The sequence below is a fragment of the Crinia signifera genome, chromosome 2 (genome assembly GCF_055691185.1).
Source record: "Crinia signifera chromosome 2, ASM5569118v1, whole genome shotgun sequence".
Classification (NCBI taxonomy): domain Eukaryota; kingdom Metazoa; phylum Chordata; class Amphibia; order Anura; family Myobatrachidae; genus Crinia; species Crinia signifera.
In genome coordinates, this window is record NC_139218.1 from 30798296 (window position 1) to 30813968 (window position 15673).

General features: G+C 47.1%; 2 protein-coding genes across 4 annotated transcripts in view; one reads left to right on the top strand and one right to left on the bottom strand.

The window, feature by feature from the left end:
* Positions 1-13369, bottom strand: part of USP16 (ubiquitin specific peptidase 16) — a 44762-nt gene extending 31393 nt beyond the window's left edge. Inside the window, exon 1 of the mRNA XM_083171871.1 lies at positions 13163-13369. The gene's annotated coding sequence lies outside the window, so the exon portion shown is untranslated. The remainder of the gene's footprint in view (positions 1-13162) is intronic.
* Positions 142-10747, top strand: RWDD2B (RWD domain containing 2B). 3 transcript variants are annotated; one of them, XM_083171868.1, is made up of 5 exons: positions 142-276; positions 4036-4263; positions 6674-6741; positions 8452-8811; positions 10425-10747. In XM_083171868.1, exons 2-5 carry the CDS (start codon positions 4048-4050, stop codon positions 10669-10671), a joined length of 891 nt encoding a protein of 296 aa, XP_083027994.1. In that variant the 5' UTR covers positions 142-276; positions 4036-4047; the 3' UTR covers positions 10672-10747. The 3 variants fall into 3 exon arrangements, with proteins under 3 accessions (XP_083027994.1, XP_083027991.1, XP_083027993.1); XM_083171865.1 differs by lacking the exon at positions 142-276 and adding an exon at positions 328-487; XM_083171867.1 differs by lacking the exon at positions 142-276 and adding an exon at positions 471-610.
* Positions 13370-15673: the final 2304 nt, after the last annotated feature.

Consider the following 15673-nt stretch of genomic DNA (forward strand, 5'->3'; position numbering starts at 1 on the left):
CCAAAAACACGTAAGAGCTTAAAGGATGGACACACCCAAAATGGTTCCTGAATTTGTGTCCAGAAGACAGCGCGGCATCTACGATGCAGACGGGGGACGTCTATTGGACGGATACGCGAGTTGACGGACAGCGTAATCAACCAACCGTAATACAGTCACAAATCGGAAGCGTGACGTTTCTTTGATTAGTGTGCTCCGTAGGTGTGCTTCCCTTTATGACTGGATATGGTTGGCGGTCCACACAAAAATGGCTGAGTAACGCAAAAGTCTTGCGCGGTATAACATAAACAAATACCGCTAATACTGCCTTGGTTTTGAATAACATCTACTATATTTGTGATGTGTTTTATGTGGCCTGAAAATCCACAATTGAAGTTCGTGCAGAAACGGTTACCAGTTCCAAAATGGCCGCATCTGGCTCAGACCGATGCGGCCATGTTGGAATTGGTACTCGTTTGCAGAAGGAGCGTCAAGTTTCATATTACCGGTAGGTTAGGATGGATTTGCTGATAGTGGTTAGTAGGACTTCCCTTCAGCTGCTGTCAGTAAGTCGCTGGACTCTCCCTGCCTCTGACGAATGTGTACCAAAAGGCTGGAGGTTATGGCATAGGTGAGTTAATCTGGAGTAACTAATGCAGTAGCAGGCACCTATCATAGGGAGGTACCATCTGGCTGTCCCCCTGACAGGTAGCCTGTGGCTGTCCCCCTGACAGGTGGTAGCCTGTGGCGGTCCCCCTGACAGGTAGCCTGTGGCTGTCCCCCTGACAGCTGGTGGATGAAGGTTTCTTTCCCTGGACAGCTGGTGGAGGAAGGTACAGTTATGTTTTGCACCCCCTGCCAAAAAAGTTTCTGCCACCCTCTTTGGAGTTTTAGTATATAAAAAGTGCCAAACCACCCATAGACACATTCCAAAAAGGGCACGTGGTCTTTATGCAAGGGGTGTGGCTTTTCAGGAAAATACCTTATACCCCAGTTTTATACCCAGATATTTACCACCACAGAAAAACAAATTCTGATTCATGCCCCTTATTTGTCATTTTTCCTCCTTATAGTAATGCCCCATACACCAGGGCCGTTTCTAGACAATTTAGCTCCCAGGGCAAAGGAATAAAAATGCGCCCCCCCCCCCCCAAAAGTCAACACGACATAGAAGAAATTGCGCTCGCGCGACGAAATAGGGGGCATGGTTTATTTTTTAAAGGGGGTGTGGCTTAATATAAGGGCGTGGTCTAGCAGGAAAACAATTACCTTACATCTCACCTTTGCAACCTGCATGTCCAGACATTGGTTACCGCAGGAATTGTCATTGTACTCCCGCACTTTAGTTGGCGGGCTGAAGGCCACACAGTGACATAAAAATATAAAGACCCACACAGTGACCTAGTACGCAGGGGCGGATTGGGAATTAAAAGCAGCCCGGGAAATTATTTGAAGCAGCCCTAGGGGGGCCGAGGGTACCCGTTGCGCGCCGCAGGCGCGCCAACATTTTTAGGGGGCGTAACCTAGTGACATGGGGGCGTGGCCTATTTCAACGAGGTCACGCCCCATTTTTGCCGCTGTGGGGTCATGGCTAGTAGCTCACCCACATCCACAGCCCACCCATTGACCCGCCTTATTTTTTACATTTGCTTCAATCTTTTCTTGATTTCGCACACGGTAATGCCACATACACGTTACGACACACACTGATGCCCATTATACATTATGGCACACACCGTGATGCCCATTACATGTTACGCTGAAGGCACGCACCAAAAATTATATTATATTATACCACATGCCATAGTGCCTATTACACATTATGCCAGGGCTCAACAATTTTTCATAAAAGAAAGACAACAGTGACAGTGCGCACCAGAGGCCATGATGCCCATTACGAGTTATGCCAGGGCTCAACAATTTTTAAAAACCAAGGACAATAGGGAAAGTGCGCGCCGAAGGCACGCGTCAAAAATTTACACCGTTATGCTTGCTACACGTCACACACCCAAAACATATTATACCACGTGCCATAATACCCATTACATGTTATGCAACACACCGTAATTCACACGCAACACGCTATAATGCCCATTACACGTTATACCAAACACTTTCATTCCCATTACACATTATGCCACACATCGTGATGCCCATTACACATTACTCAACACACCGTGATGCCCATTACACATTATGCCCCGCACCGTCATGTTCCATTATACATATTCCCCACACCTTGATGCTCATTATACATATGCCACACACATGATGCCCATTATATATATATGCCCCACAGGTTGGAGTCAAAGGCAAATTGAACTACTGCGCACTTCACAAAGCAGATGCGCACTGCACAAATAGCCAGCACACACACGGTTTAAAAAAAAAAGTTTACCAGATACAAGAGGCCCAATTGGACCAGCGGCGGTGACAAATGAGCACAGCATGAGGCAACGGAGAAGGCGCAAAATCTCACGATGGGGAAGTCACCTCACTCAGCAGAGAGAGGAGGTCACTGCCCCAAGTGAGGACCCGCAATGCGTCGGAGCTCAGCCAACTACTGCTGAACACCCGGCAAACCGGACGGGTGGTGACCCTACACACACATTGTATAATGACATGGGGCACGCTGACACACACATTATATAATGGCATGGGGCACGCTGACACACACATTGTATAATGGCATGGGGCACGCTGACACACACATTGTATAATGGCATGGGGCACGCTGACACACACATTGTATAATGGCATGGGGCACGCTGACAGACATTGTATAATGGCATGGGGCACGCTGACACACAAATTGTATAATGGCATGGGGAACGCTGACACACACATTGTATAATGGCATGGGGCACGCTGACACACACATTGTATAATGGCATGGGGCACGCTGACACACACATTGTATAATGGCATGGGGCAATGGCATCTCTCCTCCCCCAGGATGAATACCTTTGTGGTGTGCAGTGTGCTGCCTGTGCATGTCTTGCAGCTTTTAGTGAGCAGGATGGCCCCAAAACTTAGTGCACATTAGTGAAGGGGGGCTGTGGAGCGACGACAGCGGGCTTGCCATTTTGAAAAGTAAAGTAAAGGTGAACCGCTGATTGGCTGAGAGCCGTGACAGAGGGCTCTCTCAGCCAATCAACGGCCGCTGATTCCCCTGTCTGCCCGATGCTCCTCACTGCGGGGGGGTTGGGGGGTGGCGGGGGTTGCTGTCGCCACGGCCAGGCGGGGTGGCGGGTGTGCGGACATCACTCACAGCCGCGCTTCCGTCGGCATCCTGCGTCCACTCCTCAGACAGTGCAGCATTGCCCAAAACCAATATGGCCGCCGCATATGTGCATTTATCCATTTCTTCATCCAAGCTTTCCAGCTCTCTCTCTCTCTCATCCTATCCAGCTGCTCCATGCGCGCTGTCTCTGACCCTCTTTGTCACCCGTGTCTGTCTGCTCCTCCCCTTTAGACCGTAAGCTCTCACAAGCAGGGCCCTCTCCCCTTGTGTGCCATCATCTCCTCCCCACTGCTTTCCTTACAACATCGCCAAACCTTTGGGTCCTGCTGGAGCAGCAATGTTTTTAAATTTAATCCATGCACCATTTTCTCTTGTTTTGTACATACTGCTGCTGTTTATGTACTTTGTAAGATGCTGACGTCCCATTGTATCGGATGATGGGACAGAGCCTGGGAGAAAGGTCTGTCCCTGAGAATTCTCTCCCCACGCTTCTCCCACACTTTGTGAAAGATACCCTAAGTTACCCTGTGTCTATGCATGCACTGTGGCTAAAGGAAAGTGCAGCAGTTTCTCGCACACAGCAGTGCCAGCCATATGTAGCCAATGTACATAAGAATTCATCCTTTGCATTCATCAGGAAGTAATGACATCACAGCAAGACGAGTATTTCAGTGATGTCACTTGTTCCTAGTGAACTGAACGATTGCAGTGGCTCAGCTCGCACAATGGCTGCCTCCTGTTGTCAGGTGATGTGTACTGTACATGCTTTTACATATTATTATAACTATGCTGCTAATGATCTGTCTATGTAGGCTCTACCGGGAATGGCGATGAGCCAGGAGGAAGCCGAGGCTCAGATCTCTGAGCTAGATCTCCTGTCCAGCATGTTCCCCACTGAGGAGGAGTTTGCAGTGGGCGATGAGCTGGCGCTGGCAGAACTGAGGAATTACGCAGAACAGCGCACCTCGCTTACACCGACATTCAACATCCAGTATACGCTGAGCGTGACCGTGCATGACCCTGATGCTGCCAACATCCAGGTAAGTGATCTGCTGTTTGTGTCACCCGCATACCTGTGGAATGCACACTGCGTGGTCTGATTCCTGAGTATGAGGCGTAATAGAAACATGTGCGGGACCTCCCAGCAACATAGCAGGTTCTGATATTGTAGGCCTGAGTCACATACAGGTCCCCTTATGGGTGGATTGCAAATAGAACGGTATTGCAACATATATCTAAATGCATAGGCATCACACCGCGTCCCCCCTATTATTGTTATCAATGGCTCTGACATGAAACGTATAGGAGATATGTTGGACATACTGTAGGCATCCACATGACTCAGAGCATGGTGTAAGTCTGACTCTACTCCCACGAGACACTGCTCTTCTGTGCACAAAACTCCCAATATGCTGGTACATAGTTTCCTACCCTCCTGCATTCTGCAGGAGACTCCCTGAAATAACAGCAATCTCCCTCATTAGTCTAGCAATCTCCCTCATTTCACCTAGCCCACATTACACTGTTAGATTTTTAGGGAAAAAGGAAAGAGAGATACAGTAGATACATTTACATTGAATCATCAGCACCATTTCCCAGCACTTTAGCTCTTACTAACTGCTTTGGGGCTCATCTACATTTGAATATAGGTTCCTCTCAGATGTAGCAGTACACAGCCACGCTTCTAGGTTCCATGTACAATCTATTTTTACAATCTCTCCATATATGGAACTAGACACGCCCTCAGGGTGGCGCATGACATGCCCCCTCAATACAAAATTATATTACCAACTATAATCTCCCTGAAACTAGTTTTCAAAAGTAGGCAAGTATGTGCTGGGACCAGCGAAGCGACCCCCAGTGACTCAGCCACTTGCTTCGGGACAGAGAAAAATTGGGGGTCAGTTACCGAGGTAACTGTAGGGGCGCCTGTATGAGTGGCTTCCGCTAGCAGCTGTCAAAAAAAGGGGGTGTCAATCCCTATAGAAAATATGCAAGAAAAGGATGGTTGACTGCGCTCATTGATGACAGAGTGAGGAATTAAAAATAGTATTTTAATTATACAAATAGCATGCTATAATAAACATATAAAATGCAAGGTACACAATAATGAGGTACACAATATAAAAGAAGGGGAAAAGGGGAATGGCAAGGATGTATGAAAATAGCTGCGTCCACTTTTAAAGTGATATCACCTGGTTTGAGTCCACAGTCCAATGGATGACCGTTAAATTGAGGAGCAGATGGATATGTCAAAAACTGGCCGCGGCGGTACTCAAATGTAGTTTTTCTTCCAATTGTAGTAGGGGGTAGCGATCCTCCCAACTTGGATCGGAAATATGGTTGAGTGTCCGCTGTGGGACCCTGGGTGGGTATTAGATAGGCGGCTTGCCTTCAAGAGGTGAGTGCCTCACTCCAGGTCGGTATGGCCGGTGGTGGTAAGCAAGTAGAAATCTCCAAACGGTTCTCAGTGGAAATAGGTGGCAGTGGAGGGCAGCGTATTGTGGTGGGCAGTTAGGAGCCTGAGCCAATGCGTTTCACTGCACAGAGCAGCTTTTTCAAGGAAAAGCTGCTCTGTGCAGTGAAACGCGTTGGATTAGGCTCCTAACTGCCCACCACAATACGCTGCCCTCCACTGCCACCTATTTCCACTGAGAACCGTTTGGAGATTTCTACTTGCTTACCACCACCGGCCATACCGACCTGGAGTGAGGCACTCACCTCTTGAAGGCAAGCTGCCTATCTAATACCCACCCAGGGTCCCACAGCGGACACTCAACCATATTTCCGATCCAAGTTGGGAGGATCGCTACCCCCTACTACAATTGGAAGAAAAACTACATTTGAGTACCGCCGCGGCCAGTTTTTGACATATCCATCTGCTCCTCAATTTAACGGTCATCCATTGGACTGTGGACTCAAACCAGGTGATATCACTTTAAAAGTGGACGCAGCTATTTTCATACTTGCTTCGGGACGCCCAGTTTTCAGTAACTTTTCCACACGCCTCCCCCAAATGCCAGCAGCCCGTCAGCATCGCTTGGGGCACTGTGAGCACCACCACACCCCGTGATCGGCAAATGCACAGATCCACCGACATCGGCCATCTGCAAATATAATCAAAATAGCACCCACCTCAGACACCTCAGACCCTGTTTTGAAACCACGGCACTTACACCGATTCAAATGAAACAATGGGCCAAATGTATTAAGCCTTAACAAGTGATGAAGTGGATAGTGATAAAGTACCGTCCAGTCGGCTCCTAACTGGCATTTTTTTCAAACATAGCTTGTAACATAGCAGTTAGTAGCTGATTGGCTGGCACTTTACAACTCTCCACTTCATCACTTTTTAAGGCTTAATGCATTTGGCCCAATGTGACCTGTTTTTAGTTTTGTTGTTCATTACATAATACTGTTCAATTAACAATTGGTCTCTTCTCTCTGCAGCATGTGCTTTCCCTGCATTGCTCGTATCCTCTGCATTACCCAAGTGTTCCACCAGAAATCGTAGTCAGGTAATGAGAGCGTGTATGTGCCGACCTATCACTGTAACTACTTTGTATGCACGATCTACCACTTAATATGAATAGTGATTTAAAACCCACTCACAGAGGTGACATCATTATTATTATTATTATTATTATTTTATTTATAAGGCGCCACAAGTGTTTCGCAGCGCAGTACAAAGGAACAATACAGGGAGACAAAGCTTGGCATAACATTGAATAAATAACAAAAATACAGTACAAATAAAGAGCGCCACAGATCAATACACATACAATCGGCCTCAGTACGCCATGCAGCACAGGATGCATGGCACCCATTCGTCTTTTACTGAAAATGCTGTTTAGTCGCGACTAAGATGCACGGAGACCCCGTGCTAATTCCTGTGATATGTGACACTTGTATATTGTGTGAGTCAGTATACGGAGCAGAACGGAACTTATACTGGAAAAAAGGCGGCTTCATATACAGATTATCAGACTTAGTCGCACACAGATATAAAAGTGTCATATCACATGGACCAACAGAGTCTCCTGTATCCTAGTTGCATTGCATCACTTTCAGCAAAATAAATAACAAAAGAGATGCCTGTCGGTGACGCTAGAAGATTCTCCCCTGGCATTACGTGCCAAGAAAGGCTGTATGGTGTGACTACAATAAGGATGTATGAGGACACATCTCTATCTGTTACAGGTTGAGAATTATTAAAGTAATTGCAATCTAGTTTGAATTGTGTTCCACCTCTTAGTCGAGTGATTGTGATGGTTCCAAACGGTCGTCCTTCCAGTACTGCCGTTGCAGGGGTGCTGAACTCCATTTAAACTATCCCAAAACCAATCTACCGTGCAGTAAATTCGGCAACCAGCAGATACACAAGGAGCAACTGTGACGGTTATTAACAGTTACAGACTGGAACCGGCAGCACATGCTGATTTATCCTAACGAGCAGCTTGCGGAACTGAGTGGATTAAATCAGCCGTAGTGTCTGGGAGAGGTGTTCCGTGTTTGTACCAAAAAATTTGACTGCGCTCAAAAAGGGCAAAATTGTGTACAATTATGTGCACTGCAGGGGGGGCAGATGTAACATGTGCGGAGAGAGTTAGATTTGTGTGAGTTATTTAGTTTCTGTGCAGAGTAAATACTGGCTGCTTTATTCTTACACTGCCATTTAGATTTCAGTTTGAACACACCCCACCCAAATATAACCTGTTAAGTCTGCCCCACCTGCAGTGCACAGGGGGGCCTGATTCAGGTTTGATCATTCGGTGTACTGACAAAATCAGTGGGTGTGCCTATGAAAACGCTGGGCGTACCCCTGCGAATGCAGGCATGTCACATGACCTCTGCGCCTGCCCCGCCTTGAATTCGACCATCTCAGTCAGAAATAAAACTGGCTTTAATTTGCGAATGGGGGGAAAAAAATCATTGATTATTGAATGATTTTTCGCCCATGCAGCTGCATGCGAGGGGAACGTGTAAGCGTACACATCCCCTCGTGTGCAAAGGTATGGATTCAGTGGGAACGGCATTATACTTCTAGGCCTTGCTGTATAACACGGCTTTATTACATTCCGGTTGGCAGACTTATGTGGCCGGACCGGTCTACAATAAAACCATACACGCTGTATGTTGCCATCTTTCCAAATGTAATTGACATTCCTTTAATAAATGTTCTGGTGGTCCTGCTAGTTCACTGAAGAGGATTTGTTGTCTTTGAACAGATCCCCGTCCCTGGTCCGGTCGCAGCAGGCCCAGCTTAATTCTGATCTTAGCACATTCCTCAGAAGCAGCTGCAACGGCGATGTCTGCATTCTTAGTGCCACCGAGTGGGTGAAAGAGCACGCCATTCCTTACATGAACACCGCGCCTGCTACAGATCAACAGCCAGAAACGGTGGCCGCGGGAGAAGCCGTGTTCAGCAGATTCTGGATTTACAGTCACCATATATACAACAAGCTGAAAAGGAAAAATATTTTAGAATGGTCTAAGGAGCTGGGTCTCTCCGGGTTCTGCATGCCTGGGAAGCCTGGCATTGTGTGCGTGGAAGGAGCACAGGAGGCGTGTGAGGAGTTTTGGTCCAGGTGAGCGGTTAGAAGTCCACCCATCTCCTACGTGGAGCAGAGGCAGCCATTCTGTAGGATCACCTGACCGTGCCCCAGTGATGTCACTGCTTCCTAATAAACTGATAGGCTGCATGCTCCCATTCTGCCCACAGATCAGTCCAGGACATTTAGTTCCTTCATATGTTTGCATGTAAGAAGTGACATTAAGTAGTAATATAAGTTGTTTCTTGACAGCAGAGATGATGTGGGGAGATGTTTCAAAACTTGAAGAGAGATACAGTAGAGAGGGATAAACTACCCACCCATCAGCTCACAATTGTTTTTATTTCTGTGGCTGGTGACCTCAGCGGCCCTTCCTTCCAACGGCCGGGCCCACCTGCGATCACAGTCCGTCGCTGGCTGTGGCCGCACAGATGATCACCAGGGCTGCGATCAGGGCTGAATCGGCCCTTGAGTGACATGACTCACTGACACTGACTGTAACTTCTACTTCCCTCCGACTGACTGAGAGACAGGCTGCTCCAAACAGGGCAGCCGAGAGGTATGCCAGGCCCCGGTAAAATTACGGGAGCGTGGCCTAATTGCGGGAGGTGTGGTGCTGAGCCTGCTGTCAGCCGGGCACATGCTGTAGGTGTGTGCTGCTGCCCGGAAGGGATGAAGGGGGAAGGTATGGGGGACGGTCAGACCAGGGCCCCCGCTGAGCCCCTCCAGCAAGCCTGGGCCTGGGTAATTAGTACCCCCCTCCCCGGCGGCCCTGGCTCCAACACACAAAAATTTGAGTCACTCGGATCAATCAAACTTCTAAATTATTTCAGTCACTGTGTTGAGACATCCAGTCAGTAGCCATCTCTTGCTGTCAGTCAGGTTGTGTACCCAGTGACTTAAATGTATTCTACATCTAGGTCACTCCAACCCTCAACTATTTCCATCAGGTCATGTTTTCTGGATTTCTGTCTGCAGAAACAGGTGGACTCATTACTGACCCAGCTCAACTCCCCTTTGCATGATTAAAGAGATCCACTAGACATCACCTGTTAGGGATGAGAACCACTGATCGAGGTGGATGACTAGTTTTTATATCTTGGGAGAAGGAAAGAACGGGGGAGGTATTCCAACTAGGTGCTCACTGATCTTCAAAGTTAGAAGGGAAATTGCATAAAATGTAATACATTTATTAGATGCCGGCACATGTCGTGTTGACATGGACACCGAAACATATCACCGCGTCCTCTCGCCATGCTTCGGGCACAGTTATTCACACTATTTTATTCATTAATCTATGGATGGTAGGGCATGAAATACCGCCTGTCGGCTCAAAAAAACTGTAAAAAAAAAAAAGTCGACCTAATGACCCTGTCAACCTAAACTGATGTCCACCTATCTGCATGTTGACCTACTTGGGGATGACCCAATGACCGTATCCCCAAAACTGTGCGTTCAGACCTAATATTCTAATGTATGGCCACCTTTAGTCCTGTCATCTCTCGATCACGATTGGCTGACTAAGCTGTAGTCTTGTGATTACATTAATGCTTTTAGTGTGATTGTGACCATTGGGGAATACCGGGGGGTGGGGGTCACACGCAGCATTTGGAATGTTATATTGACTTCATTTTTCTCTAAATCCTCAGAGTAAGGAAACTGACTTGGAAGCGCATTTTAATTAGACATAAAGAAGATATCCAGCTGTCCTGTCCTGCAGCCGACACGCACACAGCCATAGAGAAGCTGAGGAAGTTTCCTGCGCTGGAGGAGAAGGCGTTTGATGCCCACGGCACCCGGGGAAATCACATGGACCTGGGACAGCTCTATCAGTTCCTCCAGGAAAAGGGATGTGCGGAGGTTTTCCCTATGTACTTTGGGATTGAAGGACGTTAAGGAGAATGGGGGCTCTGGATGTGGAGAACACTTTTACCTTCTCGCAGCAATAATAAACTGTTTTACAATTTTAAAACGTCTCCATCAGTCTAAAAAACCCCACACCCTTAGGGCTGTTTCACGCACTCCGGCTGACACCGGGCGGTGAAACCCTGCATGGCCAAAAGCAGTGCCGTACAAAGTAGTTAACAATGGACAGGATTGTGTCCATTCACACGAGTCGATCACGGCCCAGCAACCAGATGTTACCACTGGAAAGGACGGCTGCCGGGCTGTGGCCATCCCAACCACTTCTGTTTATGGCACAGCATGGTTGCCTACCTGACCCTCTCCTTCAGGGAGATAATTCTCTGTTCCTGGACTTCCCAGGTATCACCTGTGGTGACACCTTTCTTATCAATTACCTAGCTCCCCACAGGTGATGGCAATCATACATTACCAGGGAAGCCCAGGAGCAGAGCATTTTCTCCCTCATGGAGAGGGTAAGGGAAGCAAATAGGCCTAAAGGTGCCCATAGACCAGTGTTTTTCAACCACTGTGCCGTGGCACACTAGTGTGCCTTGAGCTGCTCTCAAGTGTGCCCCCAGATCTAGAGATGCCCAAACCAGTTTACAGTCACCACCAGTTCAATTGTTATTTACTGGTCTCTTCTTTTCATGTAAAGGGCCAATGTATTTTATTTTTGTTACCTGTGGGGACCAGTGTGAATGTTTTTTATATGGAGGCCAATAGGTTTGTTTTTTTTCCTGTGGGTGCCAATGTGTTTTTCCCTGTGGGGATCTCATGGTGTGCTTGGGCAATTTTAAAATCTTATTTAGTGTGCCGCAAGGTAAAAAGGTTGTAATTCTTTGCCATAGACGGTCCGTTCCCGGTCCGTCCGTTCTGTACTATGAGATGCGCGCTCCCGCGCATCTCAGTGTACAGTACAAAAAGTATGTGCTGCACCTACTTTTTGTACTAGCTTTACATCGCATCGCATTGCATTGCATGCGAAGCGATACGATGTGTACTAATTAAGTACCGAACGGACCGTGTATGGGTACCTTTTAGGGGTAAATTTACTGAGATGGGAGTTCTATTGGAAATGGGATGTTACCCACAGCAACCAATCAGATTCTGCTTTGTATTTATTGAGTACCTTCTACATGATAAAAGATCGAATCTGATTGGTTGCTATATGCAACATCCAAGCTTAAATAGAACTCCCTTCTTAGTAAATTTACCCCTTAATGTCATTGTCTTATATGTTTAATGTTTATTTTTATTGTTCTCCCAGCAATGGGGTTATAGTATTCTAGGAAAAGAAAACAACACCATATAGTATATTGTTGTACATAGGCCCTTATTCTGGTTCACTCGCAAAGGCAAATTCCTTCTGAAATGGACAAAACCATGTGCACTGCAGGTGGGGCAGATGTAACATGTGCAGAGAGAATTAGATTTGGGTGAGTTATTTTGTTTCTGTGCAGGGTAAATACTGACTGCTTTATTTTTACACTGCAATATAGATATCAGTTTGAAGTAAAACCCCACCCAAATCTAATTCTCTCTGCACAAGTAACATCTGCCCCACCTGCAGTGCACATGGTTTTGTCCATTTCAGAAGGAATTGGCTTTTGCCAGTGAACCAGAATAAGGACCATAGTGTACCGTATTTTTCGCTCTATAAGACGCACCTGACCATAAGACGCACCTAGTTTTAGAGGAGGAAAACGGGGAAAAAAATATTTTGAACCAAATAGTATAATTCCCGCTACTATTCTTATCATACTTTATTTATATGGTGCCATAAGGCATCCACAGTGCCCGATTACAGAGTACAGAAACAGAAAAGCAAAACAGTGACTGACAGCTGAATACAATAGAGGACAAGCAGAGCGTACACAAATAACCTTTATTGCTTATCCAATGGTTCCATTACTACCATTACAGACACGTCACCAGCTGCTGATGTCAGGCATAATCCAGGACTGCTTACTGCTATGGAACACACACACACACACACACGTGTGCACATGTAAACAAGCCGCTGGGAATAGCAAAGCTATACTGGTGACATGTCATAGTAAATTAAATATACGGTAATCATCTCAGCCAACAGTGCACTGAGTACAATGCTATGGGAGCCTACTGTATGTCTGCATACACAGCAGTAGCTGTGGGAAGGCAGCCATACCCTGTGCTGGCTGATACATCACTATACATGGGATACAGCATAGGGGAGACATGCATCAGACAAACAGAGTGCTCTTATCCTGCAGTGGCTCATCCTGTGCTCTGTTGGACATGGTGCTCTCTATGTGCAGCAGCTAAATATAATTTTTTTTTTTAAGTGAGCCATGAAAGTCTGGGGTCACTATGGCTGCAGCCACATTGTGCAGTGAGGAGCAGAGAGAGCTCACAGCGCTGATGTGCTGCTGCCCCTCGGTGTGTGGCCGATGGGAAGCCCGCCACTGGATGGAGGAGGGGGGCCAACAGTGCAGCCTCTTACCCCCGGGACGTCTGGAGCTCAGGGAACCGCTCCACTTCGGCGCTCCCTCCCGCTGCAGGCTCTGGCGACGCTGACTGCCTCTAGTCTTGTCTCAGTGTGGCTGATTATGTCCCGGGACATCTGGAGCTCAGGGAACCGCTCCACTTTGGTGCTCCCTCCTGCTGCAGGCATCCTGATACACTCAGCGGGCTCCCATTGGCCAGCTGGGAGGTTACACATCCTGTGCGCTGTCTGCCTAGAGCTGGCAGCCGGCTGCTGTGTCATATACTAATTGCCATCTGTCGCAGGGACCCCGCAAAATGAAATTCCATTCGCCAAATAAACCCCACAGCAGCTGCATGATCCCCACTGCCCAGACCGGGGGAGTGAGCGGCTCTGCTGCAGTTTTTTGGAAAACAATTTTTTCGATATTCGCTCCATAAGACGCACACCCTTTCCCCCCCACTTTTGCGTCTTATGGTGCGAAAAATACGGTATATCAAGGGTGGCCAACTTGTGGCTCTTTTCTTAATGAGATGTGGCTCCCGCGGCACTGCTGCTTTTCTCCTCTGACTGTGCGCTACTTTGCTGCGTGCTTGTCATGAAGCGGGGACAGAGACCGTGAGGGGGTGAGTGGCTGGACAGCAGAGGGGGTGCGGTGTACAGAGAGCAGAACGGGTGCGGTGGCCAGATGTCAGAGCAGGTCAGCAGCTGCATGAGAGAGAATTACTGCAAGTAGCTTCACATATGAACCAGATTGTAAAAAAAAATATATGGAAAACAAGGATTGTCAAAAGTGGGGCGTTGCCTTGTGGAAGCTAGGCCACGCCTATTTTCTGCATAGTATCAGCTCTTACCATAATATATTTTTGGCTCATTGCCTCTGAGTGGTTGGTCACCCCTGGTGTATATGGTTGTACTGTTGTGTAGGTGTATGGTGGACTACACAACTCACTATATAAATGACAGAGGTAGGAGTTGGGACCGTATTTAAAGGCCCCCACACGCTAGAGCGATTTTTTTTTTTGTCCGATTTCTGATCGATCGTCCGATATATCGGCTTTTTAAAACCGATAATCGGCAATAATCGGCCAATTATTGCCGATTATATGTAAAAATCGGCCGATATATCGGACGATCGGTCGGAAATTGGACAATAGGCCAAAAAATCGTTCGAGTGTGTGGGGGGCCTTAACACTGTGGTCCTGTAGTGGTCACTCAGCAACAGAGTGTCCTGTTTACACCCGAGAATCATAGATTTAATACTTTAATGTGGGCACGGCCAAACTATGGCCCTCCCCTTAGGCAACTTCTCTACTTTATCTCTCCCCAACGGGAGCAGCAAAGTCGGCCATATGTCATACAACATTTGTTTACGTTTTTAAATGGGGGGTGAACTTCCTCCTCCGTATAGGAGAATACATTGCACTGATCAGTATATTGGGTGCATACAATCCCAGTACATGCAGTCTAGCGAGTGTTCAGAGGGTGTGGGGGAACAAAGCCTCATAAATATGGGTTTGTGTATTATCTCTAGCCTGCCTATGATATGAAACCAGCCCGGTGACATGAATTGATTAAATTGGCCAATAATGTGTACAATAGGTTCCTTACTGATATGGAAGTGTTACGTTGGTCAGATACAGTGCATATAATCAGTCCCAACTCTCTCATTCTATGATGGAATTGTCTTCTCCCTGAGCACTGGCAGGTGGGAGCTAAGAAATAAGTAAATCTGTCACATACAGTCTGCAAACAAGCTGCTGTTCCATTGTAGCTCTTCCAGCTCCTGACATAATTCAGCCATGCATAGCAGAACCATTCCATAATGATTTGTTTAATCTCCATATACATAGGTGTGGGCTTGCCATGTAGTCAAAGGTCTGTATTGCCTGGAGCACAGAGTTCAATTTCCGCTAAAGCAGGTATCGGTAGGCGGTGTCTAGGTAGATAGTGAATATGGGTGTGTTGGAGAGAGAAAAGGAGAGAGAACAAAAGACAAATGTGTAGGATTGTTTCAAGATTTAAATATAATAAAATAGATTCAGAAGTCCCCATGAAACATACCACACTCACAGAGGATAGTTTGGTGATAAACACATAAAGGTTTCTTTGAGGTGTATTTCAGCCTTCACCAGATCCACCTAGTGCTAAGGAAGGTATAACAAAACCTATCTCATATAACTCACATGTACAAACAAATTTAAAAGTATATAAAGGTTTATTTTGGGATTGTACCAAAACTCACTGTCAAAGCGAGGTCTAAGACACATCGAGGTATCTTTTTCTTCAATTTCCCAATCAGGCCAGGGGTCAAATTTGAAGAAATTTCCAGAACATGCGACTCCCCGGCCCGAGAGGGTGCAGCGGCTGTAGTATTGTGTGGAGGATCAGGCGGCGGCTTACCCACGCACCTATCCCTCCCCCACCCACACCACTGAGTCCTCCATATAAACCATATTTTGCGCAATAAAGGCATTCACAGTTAAGGGGGCGGAGCTTCTTACGGCCGTGTGAAGAGCGCTCGTAGGG

What these genes read in the sequence shown, in the direction of transcription:
- RWDD2B (XM_083171865.1), top strand. Translation starts at nt 428, where the DNA reads ATGCGGCCATGTTGGAATTGGTACTCGTTTGCAGAAGGAGCGTCAAGT. An exon ending in CGTCAAGTTTCATATTACCG is followed by an intron (nt 488 to 4,035) that starts GTAGGTTAGGAT and finishes CTGTCTATGTAG; the next exon opens with GCTCTACCGGGAATGGCGAT. An exon ending in CTGATGCTGCCAACATCCAG is followed by an intron (nt 4,264 to 6,673) that starts GTAAGTGATCTG and finishes TTCTCTCTGCAG; the next exon opens with CATGTGCTTTCCCTGCATTG.